This window comes from Pogona vitticeps, chromosome 4, assembly GCF_051106095.1.
Source record: "Pogona vitticeps strain Pit_001003342236 chromosome 4, PviZW2.1, whole genome shotgun sequence".
In the NCBI taxonomy this organism is placed as follows: Eukaryota; Metazoa; Chordata; class Lepidosauria; order Squamata; family Agamidae; genus Pogona; species Pogona vitticeps.
The window spans coordinates 69,171,966-69,199,652 of NC_135786.1; the positions used below are offsets into that span (position 1 = coordinate 69,171,966).

At 39.3% G+C, this 27,687-nt stretch overlaps 1 protein-coding gene across 1 annotated transcript; it reads left to right on the top strand.

The window, feature by feature from the left end:
- Positions 1 to 458: 458 nt before the first annotated feature.
- Positions 459 to 26,652, top strand: PODN (podocan). The gene is made up of 10 exons (XM_020799653.3): positions 459 to 858; positions 3,170 to 3,435; positions 4,939 to 5,032; positions 9,120 to 9,184; positions 14,598 to 14,707; positions 17,268 to 17,424; positions 17,900 to 18,015; positions 19,317 to 19,974; positions 23,642 to 23,790; positions 24,954 to 26,652. Exons 2-10 carry the CDS (start codon positions 3,172 to 3,174, stop codon positions 25,126 to 25,128), a joined length of 1,788 nt encoding a protein of 595 aa, XP_020655312.2. The 5' UTR covers positions 459 to 858; positions 3,170 to 3,171; the 3' UTR covers positions 25,129 to 26,652.
- Positions 26,653 to 27,687: the final 1,035 nt, after the last annotated feature.

Here is a 27,687-nt window from a genome sequence, read left to right on the forward strand (position 1 = left end):
TCATTGTTATCAAAGCAGTTCCTTGGCAGTTCAAATTTGCTGCATCTGGAAGTGCTCCTGGGAGAGTCATTAGGTATGTCCTACAAAGAAAATGTAGCTCTCCCGGAAACAAAGATCCTTATGATGGCATGCAGCCACTTCCAATTATTCCATTATGGTATCCAAAGTAGAAGTGGTTGATGCAGGATTGTTGTGTCAATCAATACCTGCTGGTAGACTGAGAGCCTCAATAACAGGAGTGGACGAACAGGGAAAATGAAAATCTTTGTTCTTTCTAAAATTCAGACAGCCCAGGAGTTTTTGCGCAACAGAATTGGGAAAGGAATCAGGATTCAGAACCTGATACTGTATTGAAAAAGATTCAGGTGGCAGGGCTGTTTTGGAAGTTCATGGTCTGAAGCAGGACTCTGTCTACTTTGTCTGCTCAGCATGCATTGCATCTCTCTTCCATTTTCCTTAGTTATTCTCACAGGTTGTCACGAGGAAAGAGGCTGAACATGCCCGAGTTACTGAATTTATATCACAGCTATTAATTTATTCCATCTCTCCACCCCCATCCCTTCCATTCTGTTCACTTACATTTTCCCATATGGTGACTTTGGAAAATTCCTCTCTGCATAGGAAAGGACAGGAAATGCTCTTTGGGAGAGAGGGCTGCCTATTTTCTCTCTCTCTCTCTCTTTCCCTTTCTAGTTCTGCTGATCACATCTGGAAAGGATCTGACTTGGGAAAGGGGGAAAGTGTTCGGCGCTTGGAGTGTGTAACTGACATGGCATGAGCAAACAGTGGCTTTCTGTGGGGGGAGACCAGAGAAACATTTTCCCTTCGGACACTTTCATCTCTACCAGCTAAACAGAGGTGAGTTTCTATCAGTACTGTTTGTTTTGTAGTAGCATGATTCTTGGAAAACATTGCTTCTTGCTGCAGCTGCTTATAAACTCATTATGTCTATTCCACATTACCCAATAACCTGGCAACATGGAACAGAAATAATAGAGGATGTAGGAAAGTCTCAGAGCAGAGTACCTGGCACTGGGTTGACAGGTTTGGGAGAAACCTGGAGGAATTGTTAAATACAATTTTGTACTATGCGATAAGTATTTGTAAGGATCATTACTAAAGAAACAAGCAAAGCTAGAATTTATCCAGCTAAGTAAATTGTAACAGCTGAGAGAGCATGCGTAAATGATACGGTGTATGTCTTGTTGTTATTGTTTTTTACCTGATAAGATTTTAAACTCTTCACACATTTCAGAGTGTTGCAAGTTCACATTTTGCTCCCAGGTTGATGTTGGGTACTGGATTTGAAAAGCAGAAGTATCTGTGTTAGATATAGAGGGAGGAACACTAGTCACTCCAAGTAAACAATTTATTTATCTGTACCTTCTGGCAGACTTGGTTGTATTTGATGTTGTGCAATCTTGAGCCAGACTAGTTAGAGACGGTGCACAGACCAGAGTGAGATGAATGAGAAGTTTGGATAAGGCACAGTCAATAATAAGAGTGGCACTATTCTTTGAAAAAAGAAAAATGTGCTGAGGATTTCCTTGAACTGAAAAAAGGACATGAAGAAAGCTTTCCTGGTTTTACTGCCTTCTCTGGTGAAAGCCAGCAGATGTTCTGTGATCCCAAGTACTTCTCTGTGGTACCACAGCAGCTATTGCTTTGAAGGGAGTGGGGAGAGATTATTGTAGTGATGACTTTTCTGAAGTAAGGATGAGCAGACAAAATTTGCAGTCACCCCTTAAGTATCCGTGGCACTAATTTCACCCTCTGTTCCAAAAAAATGCATGCTTTGATCCTTTGTTCCAACAAAATGTATGTCAGAATACATTGAAATTAATGGACATATTCTGGAATACATGCTATTATATAAATAAATAATCATGTGCTCTCAAGATAATTCTGGCTTATGGTGACCCCTTTTTAGGTTTTTCCAGGTAGAGAACAGTCACAAGTGGTTTGCCATTCCTTTCTTTGGGGGTGCCTTGGGACTGTGCAGCTTGCCCAGGGCCACACAGGCTGGGTCTACTCATAGGAGGTGCACTGGGGAATCAAACTCCCAACCTCTGACTCTGCAACCACCTACCTAGCCAGCATATATTCTGATTATGATACCCAGTGCGATCTGATATGTAGTGGATAGAGCTATGAACTAGGGCTCAGGAGACCTGGGTTCAAATCCCTGCTGAGCTATGGAAGCTCACGGGGGAGGTGGGATGAGTAAAAACACTCCTTGAATATCTCACTTATCTCGAAAGCTGTATTAGGATCACTGTAAATTGGTTCTGACTTGGTGGCACATAACAACAATATATTGTGATTACACAAGCCATTCAACTTTTTTCAAAAAGCCTTTAAAATGACTTGTGCATCAGAAAGATTAAAATATTTCATTGTCAGTGGAACAGTTCCAGGGAAAGAAGTCATTTAAGGTTTGATGACTGATAGAAATTGGATTGTGATCAACAGACAGCTTGAATCCAATGTCTGAAGTATATGACAGAAAAAAATTCTGAGCCTTTTTTTTTTTTTTTTTTTTTTGGAAACAGTTATCTGTATAAATTGAAATATCAAGAGGCTTGGTAGAGCCATGTGCTTATAGTAGAATTTTAGACAATCATGTTATTTTTAAAAAGTATTTGTTCAAGAGTGAACTGTTCCAAAAATTTTTAATGTATTTTTTCAACCCACCTATGTTTATTCGGGGAAACAATCTGTGCAACCATATGCCTATCTTCCTGCCCTTCCTCTCTAAATTGGTGCAGATCTCTTGATACATTCATTGCTCTTCCCTTAGGAAAGAAATGTTAGAAGCTCAGACTTTGATGTATTGGACTTATGGTGAAGAGGGTACTGATTGCCATATCCTAGTTCTACAGCAATAAAAAAAATTATCAGGTGCCAAAATGCCATTTTTAAACTCAGGTATTAACAGAAGAAGCTCAGGCTTCCATTGTGCCTGTTTAACTCAATGAAAGAGACTAAACTGCTACTTGGATTTACAGATTTTCATAGGAATGTAGGAGTATGTTTACTTTTACAATGCACTCTCCCTAGCATTTGCTCTTTGTAAATGAGGCATTTCCATTTGATTTCCATGTGCCAACCTTTAAGAAAAGAGTTAATAATGATCTCCAACTGAATGCTGTTTCCCTATTTTCATTAGAAATGCACTTCACGTTCCAAACTCTGCTACCTGTGCTGTGGTTGCTGGTGCTTTGTTCCAGCTGGATTCAAGGTCAAAAGAATGAAGACAGCAACGAGTTTCTGGAAAACTCATCTGAACTACTTGATGTGGAAAGTAATTCCTTGGCTGTGCCTTGTCCTAAAAAATGCACCTGCAGTCCGGAAGGAATTGTGGATTGTGGAGGGTTTTCGCTGAAGGAATTCCCCATAGATATACCAGAAATGACAAACCACCTTTCCTTGCAGGTAGAGAAGAGCCGAAGAAAGCCTGTAAACTCTGGGGGTGGGGGAGGTCAGAGTTCCCTGTTGCCTCATAGGTGCCTGTATAATGCAAACCATGCAAAATGGGCTAAGGTTTTCCCTTAGTTGAAAATGTTTCGCGATAGACTATGTGTGGCAGATTATTTTCTGAAGTCCAAATTCACACCATTCTGCATTCAACAACAAGCCATGCCAGCTCATTCTTTTGGAACTGAGTTCAGTTTTCAAAGCAGGTGTGATAGACATGGCCGTTTCTTGTTGGAGAGGAGCATGATCATACTATAATAGAGTAATGAAGTTGGAAGGGACCTATAAGGCCATTAAGTCCAAGCTCAATGCAGGAATTCAAATCAAAAGATATCTGCCGGGTGGTTGTCTAAATTTCTTTTGAATGCCTCACCACCTCTTGAGGTAATTGATTCCATTGCTGTACTGCTCTAATGATCATGATGATGTAAAAAATAAATCATGGATATGCCATACTTTTGGATATGGCTAAAGTGCCTCTTTATATCCTGTTTTACTCGATCCTATCTTGAGTTCTGTATGTTACAGGGGAAACGGTGACTTGAACCTGTAGCAGGTGTTGCAGCACAGAGAGCTGGGCCAATTTAAAAAAAGCCTTAAAAGATTACTTGAAAAAAGCAATACATTATCCATTGTTTCTTGCTGGTATCATCTTATAAGGTAAAGGTAAAGGTTCCCCTTGACAATTTTTGTCCAGTCGTGTTCGACTCTAGGGGGCGGTGCTCATCCCCGTTTCCAAGCCATAGAGCCAGTGTTTCTCCGAAGACAATCTTCCGTGATCACATGGCCAGTGCGACTTAGACACGGAACGCTGTTACCTTCCTACTGTGGTGGTCCCTATTTATCTACTCGCATTTTTACATGCTTTCAAACTGCTAGGTTTTCAGCAGCTGGGACAAGTGACGGGAGCTCAATCCGTCACGTGGATTCGATCTTACGACTGCTTGGTCTTCTGACCCTAGAGCACACAGCTTCTGCGGTTAGCCCACAGTGCCACCACGTCCCGCTTATAAGTAAGATGTTAATGTTTAATGTTGCTTCTTATCAGTAAGAAGCATTTTATTAACATCTTTCTGTCAAATTTAAAGAAAAATTAACCTACTTGGGTTCTTTTTAAGGGGAAAGGCATATCTATCAAGCAATCAATCCGTCAATTAATAAATCAGCCAACCCAAAACTGCCCAACCCCTTGCCAAAAAAATGATGCTCGGCAATGAGTAAACATTTTTAATACAAAAATTACAACATTTATATTGTTATAAAATGTTCAAATTGCATAATCCTGCTCCTTGTTACCCAAGGAAGTAACATGTTACAGGTAACACATTACTTCCAAGTTCTTTATCTGAGAGATAAAGCAGTTTTATCATTCAAATCCAGGAAAAAAGGGCCCTGTTGTTTCAAAAAGAGTACTTTCCACTTCACCTTTAATTCCTGATGGATCTTTTTTTCTTCCTCCAGAATAACCAGATAGAAGAAATCTTTCCGGAAGAACTTGCACGTCTTTTTAGGCTAGAAACGCTCAATTTGCAAAACAACAGACTCACGTCCAGAGGTAAGATGAAAAACATCCAGTATAACTTCTGGGTGCACGTGACAGAAAACCAGAATGAGCTTATAGAGAGACTGTTTCTTCTATTCTGGTACAATGAATTAACTGTGGAATTTAAGTACAGTCCAGCTTCTATATTCTCTTTAGCCTCTTTTGTCTAATAGCATAATATAAACCATGCTGCAGAACTGTCAAAATGTATATAACCAGTTTTAAACATGTGCAACATTACTTATCTTCCTTTATGGACCTGAATCAGTAGTCAAGAGTGTAGTAGACAACACAGGAAATCAGAGGTCATTAATCAAAGAGAAAAGTAAATCAACATGTATACAAATATTCTTAACTGTTGCTGTTAATGGACATAACATGAAGAAGCTCTTCAATGCCTGAAATGTAACGTAAACTGCATAATATGAAAATTAAAGGAGGATGGCAAAATACATACAGTATTGCAATATAGAGTAGGCATGTTTAGGAAATGCTTTCCAGGTACAATTTACCTGGTTGCACATAAGCCTTGTATATGTATATGTATATGTATATGGTCCTGACAGTGCAAGGAGTAGCAGCTGTGATCTCCTGTCTATTTCTGCTGGATCCCCCATCTGTTTCACTCTGGAAAAGGAACAGGCATGTATGTTATCAACTTCTCCTGAGCCCTGAAACACAGTTTTGAGGCAAGTTGGACCTGTTGCCTCAGGTGTTGCTCCAATTCCTGAGGAAGGAGATGCCAGAGATGGCCTCAGCATCCATTTCCCTTAGAACCAAACTGGCACTACCCCATTGCCTGTCTTGAACCTGCCGTTTTAGGTGGGATGGAGAGAGGGTGCCAACTTGCTTCAGGCAACAAATTGTCTTAGAATTGCAGGGCCTTTCCTGACATGCACAGGACAATGGCATGGTCAACACCAAATACAAAGAGCCCTATGCCAGCTAACACCACACTAACACTCTGCTATATAAACAAATCCTCTGCCAGCACTTGGAGTTACATTTTTTGACTACAAACCGCAAAATCCCCCAGGCAGCAGGGGGAAGCAAAAAGTCCAGGTTCAAGGCTTGTCCCTTCAGAGCTTTTTAAATAATGAAATTGTTGAGAATAATTTTTTCCACACTGAGGATAGGAAGCATTCTAGAATGGAAGCATTCATACTGTACTTGTACATGTGATGCGTTAAGAAATATTTGGTAACTTTTAGAACAGTTCAGCACCACAAAGAGGCAATAGAATCAACATCTTTGAAAATGTACAAACACTGAATAAGAGATATTTTAAGTACATGATGTGGTTTCTTGGAACAGATAATTCTAAAAGAGCTTCTCTCTTATGACTGTTATTTCTATTGTCCATTCATTATCATACATCAGCCTGTGCTAAGAGGGGTGAAATGTAATCTGTTTCCCACTTCAGCTTGCTCTAAGTAATTAACTTACTTTTACAAGAATTTTTTGTCAATTTTCTGAACGACATAATTACATGCACATAGATAAGATGTTACCCATAACAGACCTATGTATGTAAAATGGAGCCCTACTTTCAAGGTTCTTGCAGCAAGAAGGATCAGAAGGAAAAAAGATATGCAAATACTGTACTTTTGTACATTCTTAAAACTAGATATTGAGGAGGAATTCGAATGAAGTGACTTTTGAAGACAAACTTAAAATATTTAGAGGGGAGATGGGAAAGAAAATGTGAGAATGCAACTTGTATATACAGGGACTTGGGAGGAAGCGCCGGTTCTACCTTTAGGCAGATGGTTTCTGGTTGCAGACACTGAGAGCCAGCAACAAGGAAGGAAAAGTTATAGGCCACGTGGCTTGACTTGTAACCCCTAAACTCTTCAAGTATGTTAGAGAGGATCACCATTATTGCACAAAGATTCAGCCACCAACTTTTTTTCTATATGCAAGAGGGCAAGATACTACATTGTTCTTCAGTTCAGGCAGAAAAATGTTTGGGGCCAGCCGTGCTCATAAATGGAGCAGCAAAGCATTACGTTTTGAAATGTTTAAGGCAATGGCTGGCAGAAGACAAAGCAGAATCTACAGTGAATTCCAGTAGTCTGGCAAAGTGTTCTTCTGGCTAATTCCTAATTCTTTAACAGTTACAATAACAAAAAGTTTCCCATCCCTCAAAAAGAAAAAGGAAGGAAGGAAGCCTGTGGGGAGAACCAAGAATGTTGTCTGTCTGTCAGTTGTGGGTCTGGGGGAAAAAATCAAGGGTTGTATATAAGTGTTTACAGGCAACTAGTTGCACTTAAAGTTGTAATGTCTTGTCCTTTAATAAATCTATCAAAATAAATCCAGGTGAACTTTTAAGGGATTTACTTCCAAAGCAGGTAGACAAGGAGGTGCTACCCCGTCCTTATAATTTGCATCTGGCTCCAGGTGGTGGCCCTTGTGTTCCTAAGTAAACAAACACACAAACACACCTTAATATTGACATCCCCTTGAGAGACCAGGAAACTGGACTAAGGGTAGTACCGTAACTCAATGGTTTTGCTGAATAGTGTGAGATTGGCATATAATGTTGCCTATTAGTAGCCATTAATAAATGCAATATGTAAAAATAAAACAACAGCAATAGAAATATTAGTATTAAATGTGTTCAACAGCATCCTGTCCCTATTACCAAGTCTTTCATATACTAGCCCACAGCTTTTATTATTACTTTTATACTAATTCTAATAATACAGAATTATTATGATCCAAAGATCTACAGAACAAGTCCCTCATTTTAAATAGAGCTTTTGGTCTCACCTTCCTATAATCATCATTATCATCTTAGAACTGCAGGGCTGGAAAGGAGCTAATGGATCCATTAAGTCCAGCACTTGTCAAGAAGGCGCATATCTTGCATGTTGAAGAGAAAGACAAGTAGCCCATGATTAAAAGAAGGAATACCTTAACTATATTCTCGAAGGCTTTCACGGCCGGGATCTGATGGTTGTTGTGGGTTTTTCGGGCTCTTTGGCCATGTTCTGAAGGTTGTTCTTCCTAACGTCAGAAAGAACAACCTTCAGAACATGGCCAAAGAGCCTGAAAAACCCACAACAACCATCAAATTCCTTAACTGCTGAAAATGTGTAATTGTCACAACAGGTGCTTTTCATGGCTCTCATAGTTTGTAAATTAACTTGCTTTGTATTGTGATCGGTTACCACCAGTCACTAAGCACAGGTTTATTTGCAAGTATTGTTTCTCAGTCCTGAAGGTCTTCCAGAATCATGAACCACCAGTCACTAAGCACAGGTTTATTTGCAAGTATTGTTTCTCAGTCCTGAAGGTCTTCCAGAATCATGAATCTTCTGGAACATGAATGGATTCTGTTGAAATCAAAGTGGGGAGTCGTCTGGCCGTTACAAAATACAAATGCATGAATAGGCAATACCTTTATAGGCCACTAATAAAAATTTAAAAATCATACAATATGTGAGCTTTCATGGGTAAATCCCACTTCTTCAAAGTAAGTACCAAAAGTCCAAACATTTGTGACATGATGGGGTTTGCAAGGAGTTTACTCTTAGATGATGATATACTGTCTATAACAAATACTGTGGCCTTGAGAATCAATCCAGCATATGTTTACAAGAAATGCTTCCTCAAGTGGGGGGAGATATCTTTCCAATATAGCACATGATTTTCCCCACCTATGTATCTTGCACAGTTTGGCATGCTTTGTTTGTGATTTGAATTGGACAATAAACATGCAATTATCATGCAAGTCCGAGTGCTGAAACACTACAGTATCTCTGAAGAAATCACTCTGAGGAAATCTTTTTATTGGTAGGAAAATATCTAGTTTGGATATTCAAAACCAATCAGCTATCTGGGTCATAAATCTGCTGTTTGAAGCAAAATAAACAATGAGCAAATCCAGGCCTTTGGTGTGCTATAAAGTAGATATTTGGATGATCCCAAATTTATATGGAATTGTAAGTAAAATAAATTAAAAATCTGATACTTCCCATTGTTTTAAAAGAGTGGGAGACATATCAACAAAAATTGTTCATTAATAGAAGTTCTATAAAGCAACATCTTTCAAGCAGGGTACTTACTATTTGTTGAATATTCCTATTATTTAAAGGGCTTCCAGAGGAAATATTTGATCAACTGGAGAACCTGAATTATCTGTACCTCGCAAACAATCAGGTAAGCAAATATCATAACTATAAGATCTGCTGTTGATTATATTTGTAGATAATTATTGGAGAGATAGAAACCATGAAGTACAATAGTCTAGTATTTAAACACATTCTAATCAACAAGACTATGTAGTTTCCTTGTAAAGAATGACACATTCTTCTTCAGAAAGAAAAGAATGATTGGCAGCCTAATACACCAAAAGAATTAGTTTAGGGATCAGAGGAACAGAGGTACATCTTCAGAAAGTGGGGAGGGGGATAGAAAATGGGTGGCTGGCAGGGAAGATACCCGAGATCTGTAGTAAGCCTGAGTGACACAAGTTGCCCATATACGGCATAGATAAACATTCACAAATATCTTCCTAACTGTGGGTGGTTTGTTTAATAATTATACTCTGTGGATTTGCGGTATTGCAGCTAAGAATGAAAAACGCAGTTACAGGAAAAGGATGGGTGGGTGGGTCGCAGACAATAACATCAAACCATTCCACAGTGTTGCACAACAGTGGCTATTTGGTGTGGTTGAATTCAAAGGGTTATTTAGAATTTCTTGGAAAAATGTAAGAAAGGAAAACTAAACTGAGCAATTTCCCCCCATATGCCTGGTGAGTCTGGCAGATATACAAGTCACATGCAGTTGCACATAATCAATGCCGCAAGAATGCAAAATCCTTGTTGTGCACAGGAAAAGTGACAGATGTTTTCTGAAGCAGTCGCCAAACTTCTTTGATATGTGAGAGTGTAAGGGCCTGTCCAGCATGACTACTTTGGTGTGGTCTGGATTGGGCTACATAGGGCCAGTTGAGGTCCCGTGGGGGGGGGGGGGGATGATGTGCCATTTGATGTGCTCCTTCTGTCCAAATACCATATTGACTTTCATGTCAATTAAACACGTCCCCTGATCCTCTGTGGAGGGTCAGGGGACCCATTTTGCCATGGACTTTTAAGTTCTTCACACTGGATACATGCCTGATGAAGTGTCCCTGATCCACAAAAGCTCACATATTGTATGATGTTTTTATAGTGGTCTATACAGCTATCGCCTGCTCTTGCATTTGTATTCTGTAGTGGGAGGAACCCTTAGATCCTTTTGATCTGTTAAATTGATTCTTTGCTCCTAAAAAGTTAACAAGCCTTGAGAATTATTGTGCCAGTGCAGGACCAGGAAATGTTTCAAATAGATGAAATATCTTCCTGGCTGGTCTCCCACACCGTTCCACATGTTCTGAGCACATTCCTTACAGATTTGGAATCTTGCATTTGTGTCCATATTTGTGCAAAACTAAGATATGCAGAGAAAGGAAGGGAAATCTTACTAACCTTTGGAGCTAAACTGTGCAACTCTCTGCAATTTCCCTTTTCCACCATACCCAACATGTCTGTCTAGCTGGAAACTGAGGATTTGGGTGGCCACCGTGTAAAGGAAAATTGTAGTAACTCATCAGTTCTCAAATTCACTCTATTGTGATGGAGGTGCCATATCAAACTGCTTCTCCAGTCACATCATATCCTCTCCTCCCATTTACAGCAATTTTCCATGTAACAGGTCTGGCAATGAGCCGTTCCATAAAAGAGGAAAGCTTGCCAGGCTGTGACTAATATTCCAGGACATTTACTGTATGTCCAGTTTCCCTATTTCGTGTGATAAAAGAGTCATTAACCTTTCCTGTTGCTGTTGAACAAAACTGCATCCAAATAACAAAAGCAAACTAGCTTTATGCATTTTTACAGTGAGACATAATAGACACAAAAAAGTGGTTTAATAGTGTCACGTTCCCATCTGTCCCTTGGTTGTTTCACCAATCACAGGACACAAGCTACGTGTCATGTCGCTGCCACCAGTTGATTACATCAACATTGTTTATATTAATCACAGAAGTCCAGACAATGTATCATTTTAAAAAAGAACCAAATAGAAGTTGTTTATTATTACAGGTGATAGAAGTACAATCAATGTCGTTAACTCTTAACATCCTACTTCATCCACTCTCAACCGCCAACCCTCTCTCTCTACTGCAGAGTACAAAACCACCAATCCTTTAGTCTCCAATCCCCAATCTCTCATCTCTCTCATCTCCCCTGCAAGGACTCTTATATCTCGTGACTCCACCTCTCCAGCACTCTCATTGGTCCATGCAGATAGCACATTAATATTAATGACTGGGCGGACGCCACAAACAGCTTTGCATATTTGGATCTGTGCCAAACATACTGAGAAGTGGGGCAGTGAAATACACCTGCAGTAGGAGATACTGTAATTGTGACTTGTTCATGGTGGGAATGAAGTCACAGGCAGAACTTGAGAACAAAAGTCTAGTGTTGATGTTAGTGTCATTTCCAACTTATGGAGACCCTATGAATTACTGAACTCCATTAGTAGCCCTGTTCAGGTCTTGCAAAAAAAAAAATCTGTAATAAATATTCTAAATTAAATAATCTGTACTACTTTTTTAAAAGGGAAGATCTATACACCGGAAATCTCAATTTTTTTTTCAATTTTTTTAAATATTAGTGGATAAGAATCTTACAAATGGAAAGTGTGGCTTGGCATGTTCCCCTTCACAATGCCAGCCAACCCTGCTAGTCATCAAACACTCCGTTCCATACTTCTGTCTGAACAGTTTTCTATCCCTTCATCTGTCAGTCAACAGTCTGTGTCCGTTGAGTGCAGTTAGTCCTTAGGTGTATTATATTTGCCTCATAGGTGGAGCTGGATGGTGCTGTTTTAGCTGTTTTAAGCATAAGCACTCACACCTGAACAGGAAAAGTTGACAGAAAGCTCTGGCTCCGCTACATAATTGGCCAGAACCAAGGAAATCAGTATACTGTACTAATATTTAATTTGCAATGTATAGAAAGATTGTGAATCTGTGTAGTTTAATGGATGCAGTTTTGGACTCCAAGAGACGTGGATTCAAATCAACAAATGGCCATGAAAACTCAATTTAGGGGGGAGCAATGGTAAACTACTCCTTGAACATCTGACATACTTCAAAAACCCAACTGGGTTTCCAAAAGTTGGATGTGAACTGACAGCATGTAATGACGACAACAGCCAATAAAGAGACCAGGGGTTTTTCAAAGCACAAAGTTTAACTCTACTATGATTAATTTAATTTTGGAGTTAGATTTTGAAGAATGATTTGAACCATTCTTGCTGAATTTTTAAAACATTATTAAAAAAACAAATTAATTTTAAGGTAGACACAATAATGTTTCTTACAACTCTAAAATCAATGTAACTGTAACATAGCTGTGATTAAGAATGTTCTGTAAGGCAGTGTCTCCAACCTTTTCTGAACTGTGGACTGGTTGGGGAGGCGGGGTCCATGTGCGGGGGGCACCCCCCAATGGTGGGTGGGTGGGGTGCGCTTGCACGTATGTGCATGTGGGTGGGGCACCCGTGCATGCGTGTGGACGTGCAGGGGGGAAGTGCAGGGTGGGTGGGAGATCTGACTCTGCAGCCCGGTCCTGCGAAGGCCACGGACTGGCAGCAGGCCACGGACCAGGAGTTGGGGACCCCTGTTGTTAGGAAACTCCAATCGAAGAACATGCATGTACATTCTTGGATGCACTATTGAGTTACAAAATATTTCCCCTGTGGGCATGTTGTTCTTGTGTTCTCATATAGTCCTCACCTTACAACTGGTAATAAAGTAATATTGACTTACGTTTCCAAATGCCCACAGATGAGAGTAAGATTCCTAAACTGCAGCCATGGCTTTAAAAATGTATATGAGAAACATCATTGTCATATCTTTATATTGCATTCTGTCCAGAGGTTGTCAAAACTAAACTTCAGCAGAACCCCTGCCCTGGGTTCTTGTTTTGTCCTGGGACTTTATCAGAAAAGGGTACTGAGTTATTTCTGAAAGGAATAATAAACAGAAGATAAATTTTATTTTCCAGGCTTACTGAAAAAGCTAAACTGTATCCTACAGTGATTACTTGAAAAATACAGAAATATTCTGTACTTTGAAGAAGCTTTGACACAGAGGGACTTGATGAGGCTTTTCCTTGTTGAAATTTCAGCAACCTGCATGTCATGTCTTTAGGATGTTTGGATGGAAGGGACTTTAGGGTGAATGTCAATCACATAGTAGCAGCTAATTATTCCTTCTCTACCTCAGATTCATTTTTATGCAGACAGGGTTCTGACACTAAGTGTTCTGTGTGCATTAAAACCTGAGAGTTTTGTAGTCAGCAGAAATGTTTCCCACTTCTAACAATACTTTCCATACCTTTGTTGTAATGCATCATGGTCATGTGATATATATACCTAGATGAACATCCCGATGTGTTTTAATGTTACTGATTCATTTTCTTCAGTTTGAATCATTATGGCCGGCTACAGCATGGTACCGATTTATTTCTCTCTTGCTTTATGGGGCACTGCAGCCCTTTTAATTTTTTTTAAAATTTAAACAGTACATCAATATGTTGGGTACTCTTTCCTGAGGTGCAGACTTTCTCCTATTGTGCTGGCACCTCTGGAAACAATGCATTGTACGCAATGGACCCAGCACCCCCACCCAGGGCAATGGACCCACCACCCCCACCCAGGGCTGTTCCGCTTGCCAGACAGTAAGTGGAGTACTGTGACACCTACCAATGCCTTTAAAGCTGTTGACATAAATTTACCAATGTATCAATACTCAGGCTGTGGCATTTTAAAAAAATTATAGAAGGGTAGCTGTGCGATAGTAATGGTGGCCACCTTCCCCAGTGAATTTGCTTTGAAAAAATATAAATAGGATCGTATACACATGCCATACTGCTATGGAATATATTGAAACACCACAAGAACAAAAAAAATCTAGAAGCCTTCTGGTGAGTGGGAACTGGACTGTAGTTAGCCAGTAAAATAAATCACTGATGATCATGTGTCATGTGACCACAAATTTATCCTATGCTCTACGTAGGGAACAATTCCATCATGTGATCACACCCTGAATAAAGTATTTGTGTAACCAGTCGGTTAGTCAAATAATAAAGTTAACCAGTTAAGATCTCATGCTTTATAACAAATATGTTTGTTTGTTTTTCGTATATATATGAAGATTTATGAGTAAAATAGAAACTTCTTTGTTCTTTCTCAACATCAGAGTCTCTGACTTAATTTATTTAGACTATACAGTATTACTATATTGCTCGCTGAAGTAAAACAAATCAAACAATAAGGGGTGGTATATTTGAGGAAGACTTGAAATTATAACAATCTGCCTGGTAGGTCCTTGTCTGGATTGTTCTCCACTCTGTAGCTGAACGTTTTAAGTCAGCAATTTCCATACTTTGCCAATATTCCTAACATTTTACATTTTCTCATTGAAATGAATAGCCTAACACTATTCTCATGCAAAACTCTATAGTGATGATGGCTGAAGCATTTTTGTCTTAGACAATGATCTCTTTTTCTCCAGCTCACAGTTGCTCCAAAATTGCTCCCAAGATCTTTGATTAGTGCAGATTTTGCAGCCAATAACCTCACAAAGATTTATGATCTTACATTTGGACAGAAGCCAAACCTGAGGTAAAGAACATGATTTAAGAGTCAATGGGAAGAGAGGGACAATACTGTATATGACTATGCCGGGTGGGAAAAAGTAATGCATTTAATTGTTTAATAAAACTACTTGAAGCTTATGAATAATATTGGGAGGAAGGGGGTTGTTAGTTCTAGAAAGAACATACATCAATTTCCTTTACATTTCTGTTCTGTCAATTGCAGAACAAAATTTCTCAGATCTGTCTTTTACTCAGAAATTTTGCTCATTGCCTCTGTGACCTGCTTTTTGAGAGGGAAGCATTTTTGTTTTCTGATTTATATTCATTCAGTATCTAACCGAGCAAGGGTGGGAACCTCTTTATCCCCAGGAGTCAATGAGAAGATAAATTCAATTTCAAATATATTTGTGTTAGGACAGGACCTAACACAAAAGGGTGGGACCAAAAATGAAAGCATATTTTAATATACAGCTCTTAGTGACCATAATCAAGCAGAGATTTCATCCTTTTACAATGGGCAAAGCCACAAAAAAGATGGAATCCTGCCAAATGATAGTGTAAATGAGGTTGGAATAGTGGCAAGGACTATGGCTCCTTACTCACACCCAGTGAATTATAATAAAGAAGGTTATATGGTAACACACACTCCATATTTTGAGTGGTGAGAAGTTCTGGAGATGCAGTTTACCTCAGTCCGAGGTTACTGCTACATTAGCAACAGGGAGCAATTTAGTCCGGGTCACTTTGGAATGGTTTGGAATGGTGGCGCTTGTTTAGATTACTCCTGCAGCCCCTGAAGCTGTGATCTAGTCAATCATATGTTGGCATTAGGCCACTCTGTTTTGTTTTGTTTCGTTGCAACATGTCCCCTCCTTCCCACTCTCTCCCTCCTGCCTTCTCTTTTGCAATAGCTATCAGCTGGTTGGGAAACAGCCTATTTCTGTTTACTTGCAGGTGGGTATTATTGCCATTTTTAAGGCACAGAAAGGGGATGGGGTACAGAGTTCCACGATTCAGCCCCATATTTCTCCTTTTCTCCTTCTTTTTTTAAAAAATGAATTCTTGGTTAGTGGCATAGGGCTACATTGTTTCATCGCTGATGAACTCCAAATGACTGGCTTTTTTTCATTTCTGAAATACATTTCCATTCAAAAAAACCAAAACATTGCTGCCTACTGTGCTCTGTGGTCTTCATTGACAGATGTTGAGAATGTCAACTTTGCAAAACTGGCAGGCAATAAACGTCTGCAAAGGCAAAGCTGCACCTGCCAGGATATCATCTTCAGCCCTTCACCTTATAGTGAGTAAGGGATGCAGTGCAATAGCGGAAAGTATTTTTAAAAAAATACAATTTAAACCAAAAATGCACCCTTTCCACTTCAAAATAGGATGGAGGGTGTCATCTGTAGTCATGGTCAGACCATAACCACCTCTGCACATCACCACTGACATGTAGGAATAACATACTCCCATCCACTCACTGCAGAGATCCAGCAAATGAGCAACAATTGGTGGGTCTTCATGGGGCCTCAGGAAAGTTGGCTGTTATTTTTCATTCAAACAGAAAAAAAGGTAAAGCATTACCTCCATAACTTTCACCAGTGAGAAGAATAAGACAGACATTTCCACTAACTCCCACACGTAAAATTCTCATAGATCACAAGCTAAATATGAGCCAACAGTGTGTGATGTGGCTACAAAAAAGGCAAAGGTTATTTTAGGCTGCATTAATAGAAGTATAGTTTCCAAATCCTGCAAGGTGCTAGTCTCCCTTTATTCAGCACTGGTTAGTCCTCACCTAGAGTATTGTGTCCAGTTCTGGACACGACACTTCAAGAAGGATGCTAACAAATTGGAACAAGTTCAGAGGAGGGCAACAAGGATGATCAGGGGCTGGAAACCAAGGCGTATGAGGAAAGACTGAAGGAACTGAACCTTGAGAAAAGAAGACTGAGGGGTGATATGATAGTATTTTTCAAATATTTGAAAGGCTGTCATACAGAGGAGGGGCAAGATCCGTTCTCGATCACCCCAAAGTGCTGGACACGCAACAATGGGCTCAAGTTAAAGGAAGACAGAATTTCAGAAAAAAAAAATCCTGTTAGAGTAGTACGACAGTGAAACCAGTTACCTTGGGAATTGGTGAGTGCTCCAACACTGGAGGCATTTAAGAAAAACTTGAATAATCACCTGGCAGATATGCTCTGATTGTATCCCTGCATTGAGCAGGGGGTTGGACATGATGGCCTTGTAGGCCTCTTCCAACTTCACTTTTCTATGATTCTATGAAAATGTACAAACTAAATACATTTATTACTAATTAGAGCTATCAGGCTACATGTCTTTCTGCATAACCAAAGAGCTGTGTACTAGCATGTTCAGAAATCTGCCCTCCAGGGGCCAAACTCTTGGGATGTTTATTTGGCACACTATTAATACATGTTTCAGCAATGATTGTGGTGGTTATTTCGCTGCCTCCTTTACCTTTCTTGTGCAGTGAGAAAGATGCCATCTCTCTTCTTGCACAAGGCAGTAGTTTACTCTGCGCTGACTCTTTATCCAGTTTTTGCCCTTCTTTCTCTTAGGTCTGTGTACCTTCACAATAATAAACTTGAAGATGCTGGGTTACCAGAGAGTATGTTCAATGGTTCTGACAACGTGGAGGTCTTGATCATGTCCAGTAATTTCTTAAAATATGTCCCAAAGAACCTGCCACGAGCCCTGTATAAGCTGCACCTCAAGGTTTGTTTCTTTTCCATTAGCCCTTTCCCACTGGGTTTGGATTGTGTCTCTTTGCCTATCAGGAGCTAAGGCATTAGAAATTTCTTGAGATAATCTATCCGACTGGGCATAATCCTGTTGATGGCAGCTAACAGGCAAGGTGCCAGGTTGCATCTTGGTCACATGGATGGTCATTTGTCTGACTATGCAATTAAAATGCACTCTGGCACCTTATTAGTAAGCTGCAATTAACAATTGTAAAGGGGAAGCCTGAGAGAAGTGGCAGCTGAAAATTTTTTTAGGAAGACCCTTTATTAATTATGAAGTTGTGCATAGCATGACTTCGTCATCTCTGCACCTTTAGTTTTGGCTTTGGCCTCCCATTGATGTTACTACCTATTATTGTACTATCTTGAAGAGCTCCATCTTTTACTTTGAGAGCAATTATGTGAGAATTAAGAGTTTAATGTTTTGCTTCCTATATTTCTTGTGGCAGAATAACAAGTTGGAGAAGATTCCCAAAGGAGCTTTCAGTGAGCTCTCAGGACTTCGGGAGCTGTATTTGCAGAACAACAAATTGACAAACGAAGGCATGGACAATGAAACTTTCTGGTGAGCTTATCAGTTTTCTTGAGTGGACAGCATTTCTGTGTAGTAATAGCTTTGCTGACTGATATGGCTATATATTTCTACCAAAAGTATGTCCTGTACACCTTTTTTAGGGAGTAAGCCCCAATGAAGATGCTGGTGCCCCTTTCTCTATCATCCCTTACTACCCCATCCATTGCTTCTTATCCTGTCTGTCTTCAAGAAGAGATGCTGAGCTGTGGAAAGGGATAAATATAGAAAAGTGTGTGTGAGAGAGGTTTCACCCCCTATTCTAGGCATGTTCTGTTTTTTTTTAATCAACAGCAACATATACATCCCACTTTATAGTGATACTAGCCACTATGTGTTTAACAAACATATTTTTTCTCTAGATTCTTTTAACTAAAGATAGGGGGCAAATTTAGGATAAAGAGTCAGATTGCATGTTAATCTGTATTTCCTCATCTTACAACACTGTTCCGTACAAATATTCTAGAGCAGTGGTTCCCAGCCTTGGGTCTCCATATGTTCTTGAATCAAAACTTCCAGAACTGTCACCACCAGCTGTGCTGGTCAGAATTTTTGGAAGTTGTACTCCAGGAACATCTGGGGACCCAAAGTTGGGAAGCACTGGTCTTGAGCAGGGATCTACAAACTTTTCAGTATGAGGGCCACATCATATATTTTACGCATTTTCGAGGGCCAAAGGAGGAAAGGGGGACCCAAGCAATCCCCCACCCCCGCTGTCTTTGCAAAGACAGTGGAAGTAGGGGATCACTTAGATTGGGCTTCGCTCCTGTTCATGTCCCCATTCGGGCATAGGAAGAGGAGGGAAGGAGGACCCTAGCAATCACTTGGGTCTCCCTTGCCTCCTCTTCCTATGCTGGACTGGGTAAAAAGGCAAGGTGGGCTGTAGTTTGGAGACTCCTGGTCTAGAGGAAATCTGTCTGAGATATCACACATGCAAACCGAAGCCATGATATTCCAAACAGATGAATTATAAAACCAAAGCAGACACTAATTTGCCAAATGTAGATTGAGGCAAAATTGTGTCAGACTAAAAGAACAGTTTTCCCCTCTTAAGGGACCTCTGCATTGAATGATGTCTGAATGGTATTCTCTAGCTTGACCCTATATATGTGAATACATACTTCACAGTCATGTCTCATCTAGGTCTAGGATTTTGCCTGCCATAACCCTCTCATCATATGACACTGATTTCTCAGCTCACTGGGTGGAAAATGTTCAGCTAGAGTCCATATAACATTGCACAGCTCTTTCTTTTCCTTTTCTATTCTGACTGGCACCATTTTTATTTTCCCAAGGAAACTTTCAAGCCTAGAGTATCTGGATTTGTCCAGCAATAATCTTTCCCACATCCCTGCTGGCTTACCTCGAAACATTGTCCTTCTCCATCTAGAGAAGAATGCAATTAAATCAATTGGTGCAGATGTCTTAACTCAGATCAAGAACCTGGAGTACCTGCTCCTTCACAATAACAAACTGAAGGCCCGTGGGATCCACCAGCAGGCTTTCCAAGGCCTGAAGAAGTTGCACACCGTCCATTTGTACAATAACCAGTTGGAAAAAATTCCCAGTGGGCTACCCAGACGGGTGAAAACTCTTATGATTCTTCACAACCAGATCTCAGAAATTGGTAGGAATGATTTTGCTTCCACTTATTTTTTGGAGGAATTAAACCTGAGTTACAACAAAATCACCAGCTCACAGATTCATCGGGAAGCCTTCCGTAAGCTGAGGCTACTGAAGTCCTTGGATCTTTCAGGCAATAACCTTCAAACCTTGCCTTATGGCTTCCCAAAGAACCTGCAAAGCCTGAAGCTGAAGGTGAATGAGATCAGCTCCATTTCCAAGGGCACCTTGTCTGGGATGGCGAAGTTGCAAGAGCTCTATCTGAGCAACAACAAACTGAAAAGCAGCTCAGTTTACAGTAATGCATGGCGGGATCTCACCAGTCTCAAGGTATAAACATTCTTATACTGTACATGGCATAAGTGCCAGTTTCATACAGGGAGAACTGTGGAAACAAGCAAATACTCAGACATATTACATCACAAGGAAATCCAGTTTCGAAAAACTAGAATAGATTTTGTGAAGGAAAGAAATGGTGCAAGAATGTTTATTATTTTAAAAGCTGGACGTGGAGTGCTCTATTATTTCACCACAGCATTTGAAATTTGGGCAATGGAAACCTAAGGACTAATAATCAAAGCAAAAGAAAGAGTGAGGCATTCAATGTGTTGCAGTGCAATCAATCAGTCAAACAAGGATTGCACTTTAAATTGGCAAATAGGTGATCTTCTATAGAAAAGATTTGCTCACATGCAAATCCAGTTTGCTCACATGCAAATTAATTCATGTTTCAAAATTAGTAACTAAAATCTGTTTTTCAGTTGCAGGGAAAGGTACACAGTTTCAGCTCTGCTACTGGATCAGGATCATCTTCATTCATGTATTTCAAGGGATTGGGTATTTGAAGGTGGCATGTGGCAACCATAATCCAGTGTTAATATAACTGAATACACAAAGTTTCAAACCTAGACTTAGAGAGCTATGCATTCTGTTCCTTGGGTCTTCATGAATTAATCAGTTTCATCTATTTCACATTGAAATATTCTAAATTTCAAGTTCTAAGTATGAAGATATTTGCAAATTATGGTAAACTCTTATAAAAACAAAATTATTATTTTAACTTATGATTTGTCTTGAGTCAGTTGTAAAAATTCTAGGTACACTAAATTTTTATGGGAATTACTGGTGGATTCATTGTGTAAATACTGTACTATTTATTCTGGCAGTTACTTTTCACTTCATGCTGGTACAACAAACACATATCTATTTAAATTGTAACAGCATTGAATGCCAGTCAAAACAATTCCAGCTTCTACTGAACAATTGTTTATTTATTTTATATTCTGCTTTTCTCCTTAAAAAGGACCCAAGACAGCTTACAACAGTTAAAAGACTGTATTTAAGATGAGCAACAATTAGTATACAGTACAGTACTAAAAAGATCAATGCATATAATACCAAAAAACATAAGCAACAGCAAAACACATTCAATGCAATGAGCTACAGCAGTCCATTAAAAAACCCATTTGGCAGCCATAATAAACTATGATTGAAACATTTCCCTCCCAAAAATATTATGGTATAAAGAAAAGATTCAAAATGTTGAAAGGTGATCATATTTCAAAATGTTGAATGCTCCTTTTTCCTAAATAAGAATATATACAAGCTTTTATTTTGTTTTGACCACAGGAATAATTCTTTTGCATTGCTCCCCAATAATTTCTCTAATACCTGTTCCAAACCACAATTCTTTTGACTCATGGTTAGTTGAGTTTGGTAACAATCATTTAAGACACATAAGTATTTTATAACCACCTTGGGTGAGACTAAAACCTAAATATAGTAACTCAGTGAGCCCAGATTTAAATGCCTCTTATTACTTTTTCCCATTACTTCTTTTTACCTTTTAATGTCTGTTTTTTTTGGTCCTGTTGAGAGTAAAGGCAAAAGCGCCAAAATGGCATGTTCCACTGGGAGCTACTCAAAGTGTAGCTCTGTAAAGCAACACGATTATCTGTCATTTCCAGCTTTATTTTTTCCAGAGCCAAAATGTTGAATAATCTTTTTGTGAGAATGTGAAATTCTGCCTGGTTCTTCTCCCTGTTGATTATCTCCACCTGTAAACAGCCTTTTGCGATACTAGCCCGGATCAACACTGATTAACTACGCTTCTCAAAAGAAGACTCTTTTAATTATATAAGTGTATGTGCTGCTTATTATAATACTGTGTGCTGCTTATAATATTATAGACTGTAATATGCTTTCGAGTATAGCTGTGACTGTGAGAAAGTCAAACACTTCAGTGGCAGAACACCACTGTGTTTCCAGTTTGTCCCTGGCAGGATTGCAAATATCTCTTCTTTCAAATCCTTTTGAGCTACTCTTAGTCAGTATGGATAATTTCACGTCATTCCTGACTGGAGTCCGGCATCATTTGGAAGGCCAGAGATATTTCACAATATTGAGATCAGCCTGTGACCACGTTATACTGTATTTTCATATGCTGATAAACATAAAATGGAATATTCAAAAGCAATCAGAATCCATGTTTGGTTCAACTGTACGATGTACAACATCTAAACTACATTTATTTATCACAATTAAAATAATTAGGTTAACACATACTAGTTAGTTAGGAATAAGTCCCATCAAGCCCTGACTCACCTCCAGATTAACAAGCAGAGTAATTGTCTGTTACAATGCTTGTGTACATGAAGTATGTCAGCTGTATTTCTTGTGAACTGCCTCACCAGTAGGGGCAGGACTGGTACTATAAATATCTGAGTGAAGGCAATAGCTGTGATGAAGAATATATGAACTTTTGCCTGGGAGAAAATCCTTAAAATCCCCAGCGAGAATAAACTAGTTTCTAATACAGAAGGAAGGGGAGTCGTAATCAATTAACAGAGCAATCCTCTCCTTTTGTCCTATTTCTGTGTCCAAAATACTGAGAACCAGATACCAAGCTTTGTCATGCTGCACATTTAGTGACAACTACAGCCATGACTTCAAAAACAAAACAAAACAACACAGCTAGTTGAGGCCAAACAAGAAAGAAAACTGGAATTTTAACTCACTCAGCTGTTCCATCGCAACTCAGCTCCATGGTAATAGTTCAATAAACACATGCACACACACGTCAAACATTCGATAAGCATCTTGCTAGCATAACTATGAGGAAGACCTTCAGTCAAATAAACAGCACAGAATAGAAGGAGAAGAGCTAAGAAGGAATGATGCAGGCAAAGGCAGAAAAGAGCTGCAGAAGTCCAAAGGGGGGATGGGATCAAGAGAGAAAGCAAGGTGAGCCACTGCCAGTGGTGAAGAGGTGGGAAGAGGGACTCTCTCATGTACTTGACTGCTGAGCAACACTATTGCAAAATGTCCACATAGAAGTCCCACCATTTGTAAAAAATCTCAGTGCATGAAATGAATTTAGCCTATCATTATGTGCGCATGTACTTGAGGGTAATGGTTTGTCCATACAGAGGTTAAAGTAATTGGTTCACTGCTGTTCCTTTTGAGGGGAGGGGGATTCCTGCTGACCAGATGGCATAGTGTTTACCTCACAGAGATCCATGACTTAGCGCTACAGTGCTTCCTATGGCGAGTTCATTTCTGTGTCATCCAGCCAGAATTTTTTTATTTCATTAATTAGCACTAAAAACAAACAACAGATCTTCAAGAGCAAAATTGCAGTGAGGAAATGTGTTTGTAATTGTTTAATAAGATTTCTTCTCCACAAGAGCAATTTTTGAGCTTTTGTATTGCTGCGTAGATGCAAATACTGTACCGATTCCATTTCACTTGGGAAAGAACTGTAACCAACCATGCTTACTTACTATGAAACATTTGCCTGTCTAGAGAATCCTTAAAGTCTAATTGAATTAAATGTGATGTACCCTCTAAATAGACACATTGAGGTGGTGGACTTCATTGCTATTCAAATCCATCCTCTCCTATACTAAAATACCCATTTTGAAGTGTTGAAGTGTCAAATGATTCCCATTCCCTGAATTGTGTAAGGTAATGCTCTCCTATCTGTCCTTTCTTTCAGACATTAGACATGGCTGGCAATCTACTGACTTCTATACCATCTGATTTGCCTGAATCTCTGGAATATCTGTATCTCCAGAACAACAAGATCACCACAGTGCCAGAAGATGCCTTTGCATCCACACCTAACATAAAGGGAATCTATCTCAGGTTTGTAGCTGTGAGAAAAGCAGTTTTGCCTTGAATTGCCTGTATTATAGGCCAAGGGCCCAAAGACCTGAACACCTGTTCCTCGGGCACAATTTATATAAGCTGAGTGCTAGAACCCTGAACCTCACCCAAGAGAATTTCTCTAAAATTCCACCTCCTTTACAATGTTGTTTTTTTCCAAAAGGAATTTCCTTCTGATAGGAGAAATTCTCATGGGATGAATTTTTGACAGAGTGCTACTACTGATATTGTAAGGAGTCATGTCTGAAGGCACCCTGGGATGGATCAAAGAGGCTATATTTTTTACCCGTTGATTTTTCAGGAAATCTGATCAGCCCGCTGCTACCACTACCACTCAATACTTAGCAGACTTACATCTGTCATGTCTGTCAGCATCAGTGGGCCTAGCAGTGTGTTGAGGTCACAGCAGCTGCTCTAAGGGCTTGCAGGCACTAGTTCTGGTTCTCCTTAAAGCCCCAGATGCTGAAACCACTGAAAAGGAAAGATGCAAGAGATAAAATAAACTGTTCCAGAGCTATCTGTGACACACACCATTAATTGTAGGAGGCATAAGGGATACAAACAGAGACAAAAATGGCTTCTTCCTGTCCATGGAATTGAGGAAGTGTTCAGCTTCTGAGTGTAGGAAGTAGCTGAAGCTACAACGATGAGCCATTGAAAGGTTATTGATTATTGCAGCTGTACATTTAATTTAATTCTGATTTGTAAAGTCTTTATACAGTTTTCTGTAAACCATCAGAATTCCTAAAGAGATAAATATAATAGGGGTTTGTAGCATTCACTGAATGCAGATTTATATTTTATAATTATGGATCAAGGATGAGAGGGTTTGACGTCTGCAAAAGGAGTGACTTTGTATGAATATCCTAATTGAGCTGAACTTTGTAAGATACTTTTGAAAGGAAGACAGCTTTATATGGAGGGAACTGAAAACAAAACTGGGAAATGAACAAAAAATTAACGTACTTTATGCAGAATGACACCCCAATTTGTAGCTTTCAGGACCATTTCACGACCTACGTGATTCTTTTATATTAGCCCCTACTAGATCTTTTTAATGCATTTGCTCCTCATATTTAGATTAATGATGCAAAATATTTGGATTTAAGAGTACATTACTCTCTTTTTTTTAAATCTTGAAGGTTTAACAAGATTGCATTCAATGCAGTAAAAGAGAGCACCTTCCACAGACTGAAGCATCTGCAAGTGCTAGACATTGAAGGGAACTTTGAGTTTAGTGACCCTTTGAAGAATGGATCAGATGAAGACATGGAGGAAGAAGAAGAAGAAGAGGAACAGGAAGTGGAGGAAAACTGAGTGCAGAGACCTTGACTGAATCAAGCATGGCCCTGCTCATGAGTTGCTAAGTTAGCCAATAAACATTTATGACAGGGCATAAATTTCTGCTAGTGCAATACCAGAATTGGCAACGTGACAAGGTCAGCAGAGTGTGGCACAGGGATTGTACCAACACAGTAGTATCAAATCTGTCATGGCTTTCCAGCAAGGCATAGCCGATTGCTATATTCACATCATCCCACAGGTTGATGGACAAGTTTGTAGCTACATCAGTTTGCATCCTGCATTTTTTAGTTCACATATACATACAGTTAATAACTGAGTTGTGGGATAATATCATTGCTATATGATAGTAACTGTGGTGCATGGAAACCTGTCCCATGTAGTGTTCTTGTGAAAGTACATAAAGAAGTATTTTCCTGTGGCAGCTTCTGACAATAGGATGTTGCTTTGTACACAGTCTGACTGGTCCACGTAAATCAGGTGTGTTCAGAAGAGTGCATTGATTGGGCCCAAACCCTTTCAGCAAACACATTACTGCCATAGATCTGCCTTAAGTTCTGATCCTTCGCTCCAGTTTTGTTACACTTTGAATACTAGTTGCCAGTGTTATAAATAGGGTAAGAATGAAGCCAGATGGGGTAAAATGTAGTGAAAACATAACATTCTGACTGAATGTTTTGCAAGAACTCATTCAGCAAATTGGCATGTATCCTCGTTTTTGTATATCTATCTATATGTCTGTATCTCTATAGGTATACAGAGTGCACTTAGGAGAAGTGCAACAAATTACACACAAGTAGTTGGCTTGTATGACATTTGACCAGGCAGCACATGACCTGCAACATTCCAAATCTTCTACTTTGCGTATTCGCGAAAGCTTTCACGGCCAGGATTTAATGGTTGTTGTGGGTTTTTCGGGCTCTTTGGCCGTGTTCTTCTACTTTGCCTTTACGAAGTATTTTCTGGATCATCAGGGATTTAGGGGGAATTTTCAAAAGCTGGCTTTTGTTTCCCTTCTTTTACTTCTTCCACAGTAATTGTCTTTAAACAATAGTTTACAGATTATTTCCCAAATTAATGTCACTTTCTCTGTGTATCTGGATGAACCTCAGTGATGTGAAAAAGGACATCATTTCATGTGAGTTTCTTTCTGTCAAACGAACTGAGGCATCTCAACTTCAGATCAAATCAAATGACAAACTCGTCACATTGGACGTGTAACAACAACAACAACAAAAAGAACAAAAGAGTTGTGGCACCTTAAGGACCTTAAGGACCCACAGTATGACCTTTCTTGGGTTAAAGACCATTTTGTCAGTTACAAGGACTCCTCTTGCTGGATGCTTCTATCCCTTTTTTGCTTCAGTTCAATATGTATATATAGATTTTTTTTTTTTAAAAAAAATCATATTATGGCTGGATCCCATTTATAATTTATCCCAATTTCCAGAATCTGCAATTTGCCTCTTCATTTACAAAATTTGAAAGTATCTGTTTATTCTGTTTTATGAAAATTAAAATATATTTTTGCTTTTGAAATATTTGTCAAATGTCTTTCATGTATATATATATATATAGGATGCTTTGCTTATGATCTTTGAAAGACAGAACTCCTCAATCCTTTGCTAAAAATGAATGATTGGTGTGAAAACCTTCATAATTTCTTCTGAAGATAAAGAAAGTGACACATCTCCCCCACGAGGGAAACATTTAAATAACATTTGCAGATGCTATTTTATGTGTAAATAAAAATGTGGAAATAATTACTATTACTTAAACAGAAATACAGTCCATATCACTGTAATGGGGCAGGCAGTGGCGAGGTAATGGATGTTGTCTTCTCAGTCTGTCATCCCCAAACTAAGTTTTGACAGGCAGCTTCGAGGCCTATGACAGCAAACTCTCTCTATGGGTATAAATTTCAAACAGTCTTCCAAATAGACGATTGTCTAAAGAACGCCCAAGAAGCCAAATTTTGGTGAGGGTTATTGTAGAACTCATTGCCTGGAATTCTCTTGGTGAAGCTGCACAGTTGTAAAACTATGATGTCATCAGCCACAGATATCAATCTTTAGTTTTAAGTTTCTTATCCCTCTCTCCATCCCAGGTTCATATTACAGTTTTGAATTCCTCTAACTGCACAACAGAAGTGCAGGGATTCACAGAGCAGAGTTAGCTTTGAGTTCCCCAGAGTAGTCCACCCCCTTTTCTCTCATTAGCTGGTGCTTACGGGCTCAATAATTCATTCTGAGACATTAGTAAGAGAAAGAATAAAAAGCTTAATTTACTTACAGACAATTGAGAGAGAAAAAAATTCTCAGCACAGCAGTGGGGTTCTCTGTGAAATCGATTGATGGTCACCTCAGCACAGAAAAGCCCCTCTCAGCCACACATACTAGAAGCAGCATGTAAGACTGCAAAACAAAACAAAACAAAACAAAAAAAGAAACCCTCCAGCATTTCAGAGGCCCCATAGGGATGTGTTTCAATCTGAGGAAGTCTTTGTGAGCCTCAGGTTAGAGGAGAAGCCTTTAATGTCTGAAAATCACTGCTGGCAGTCCCTGGTGATGGAAT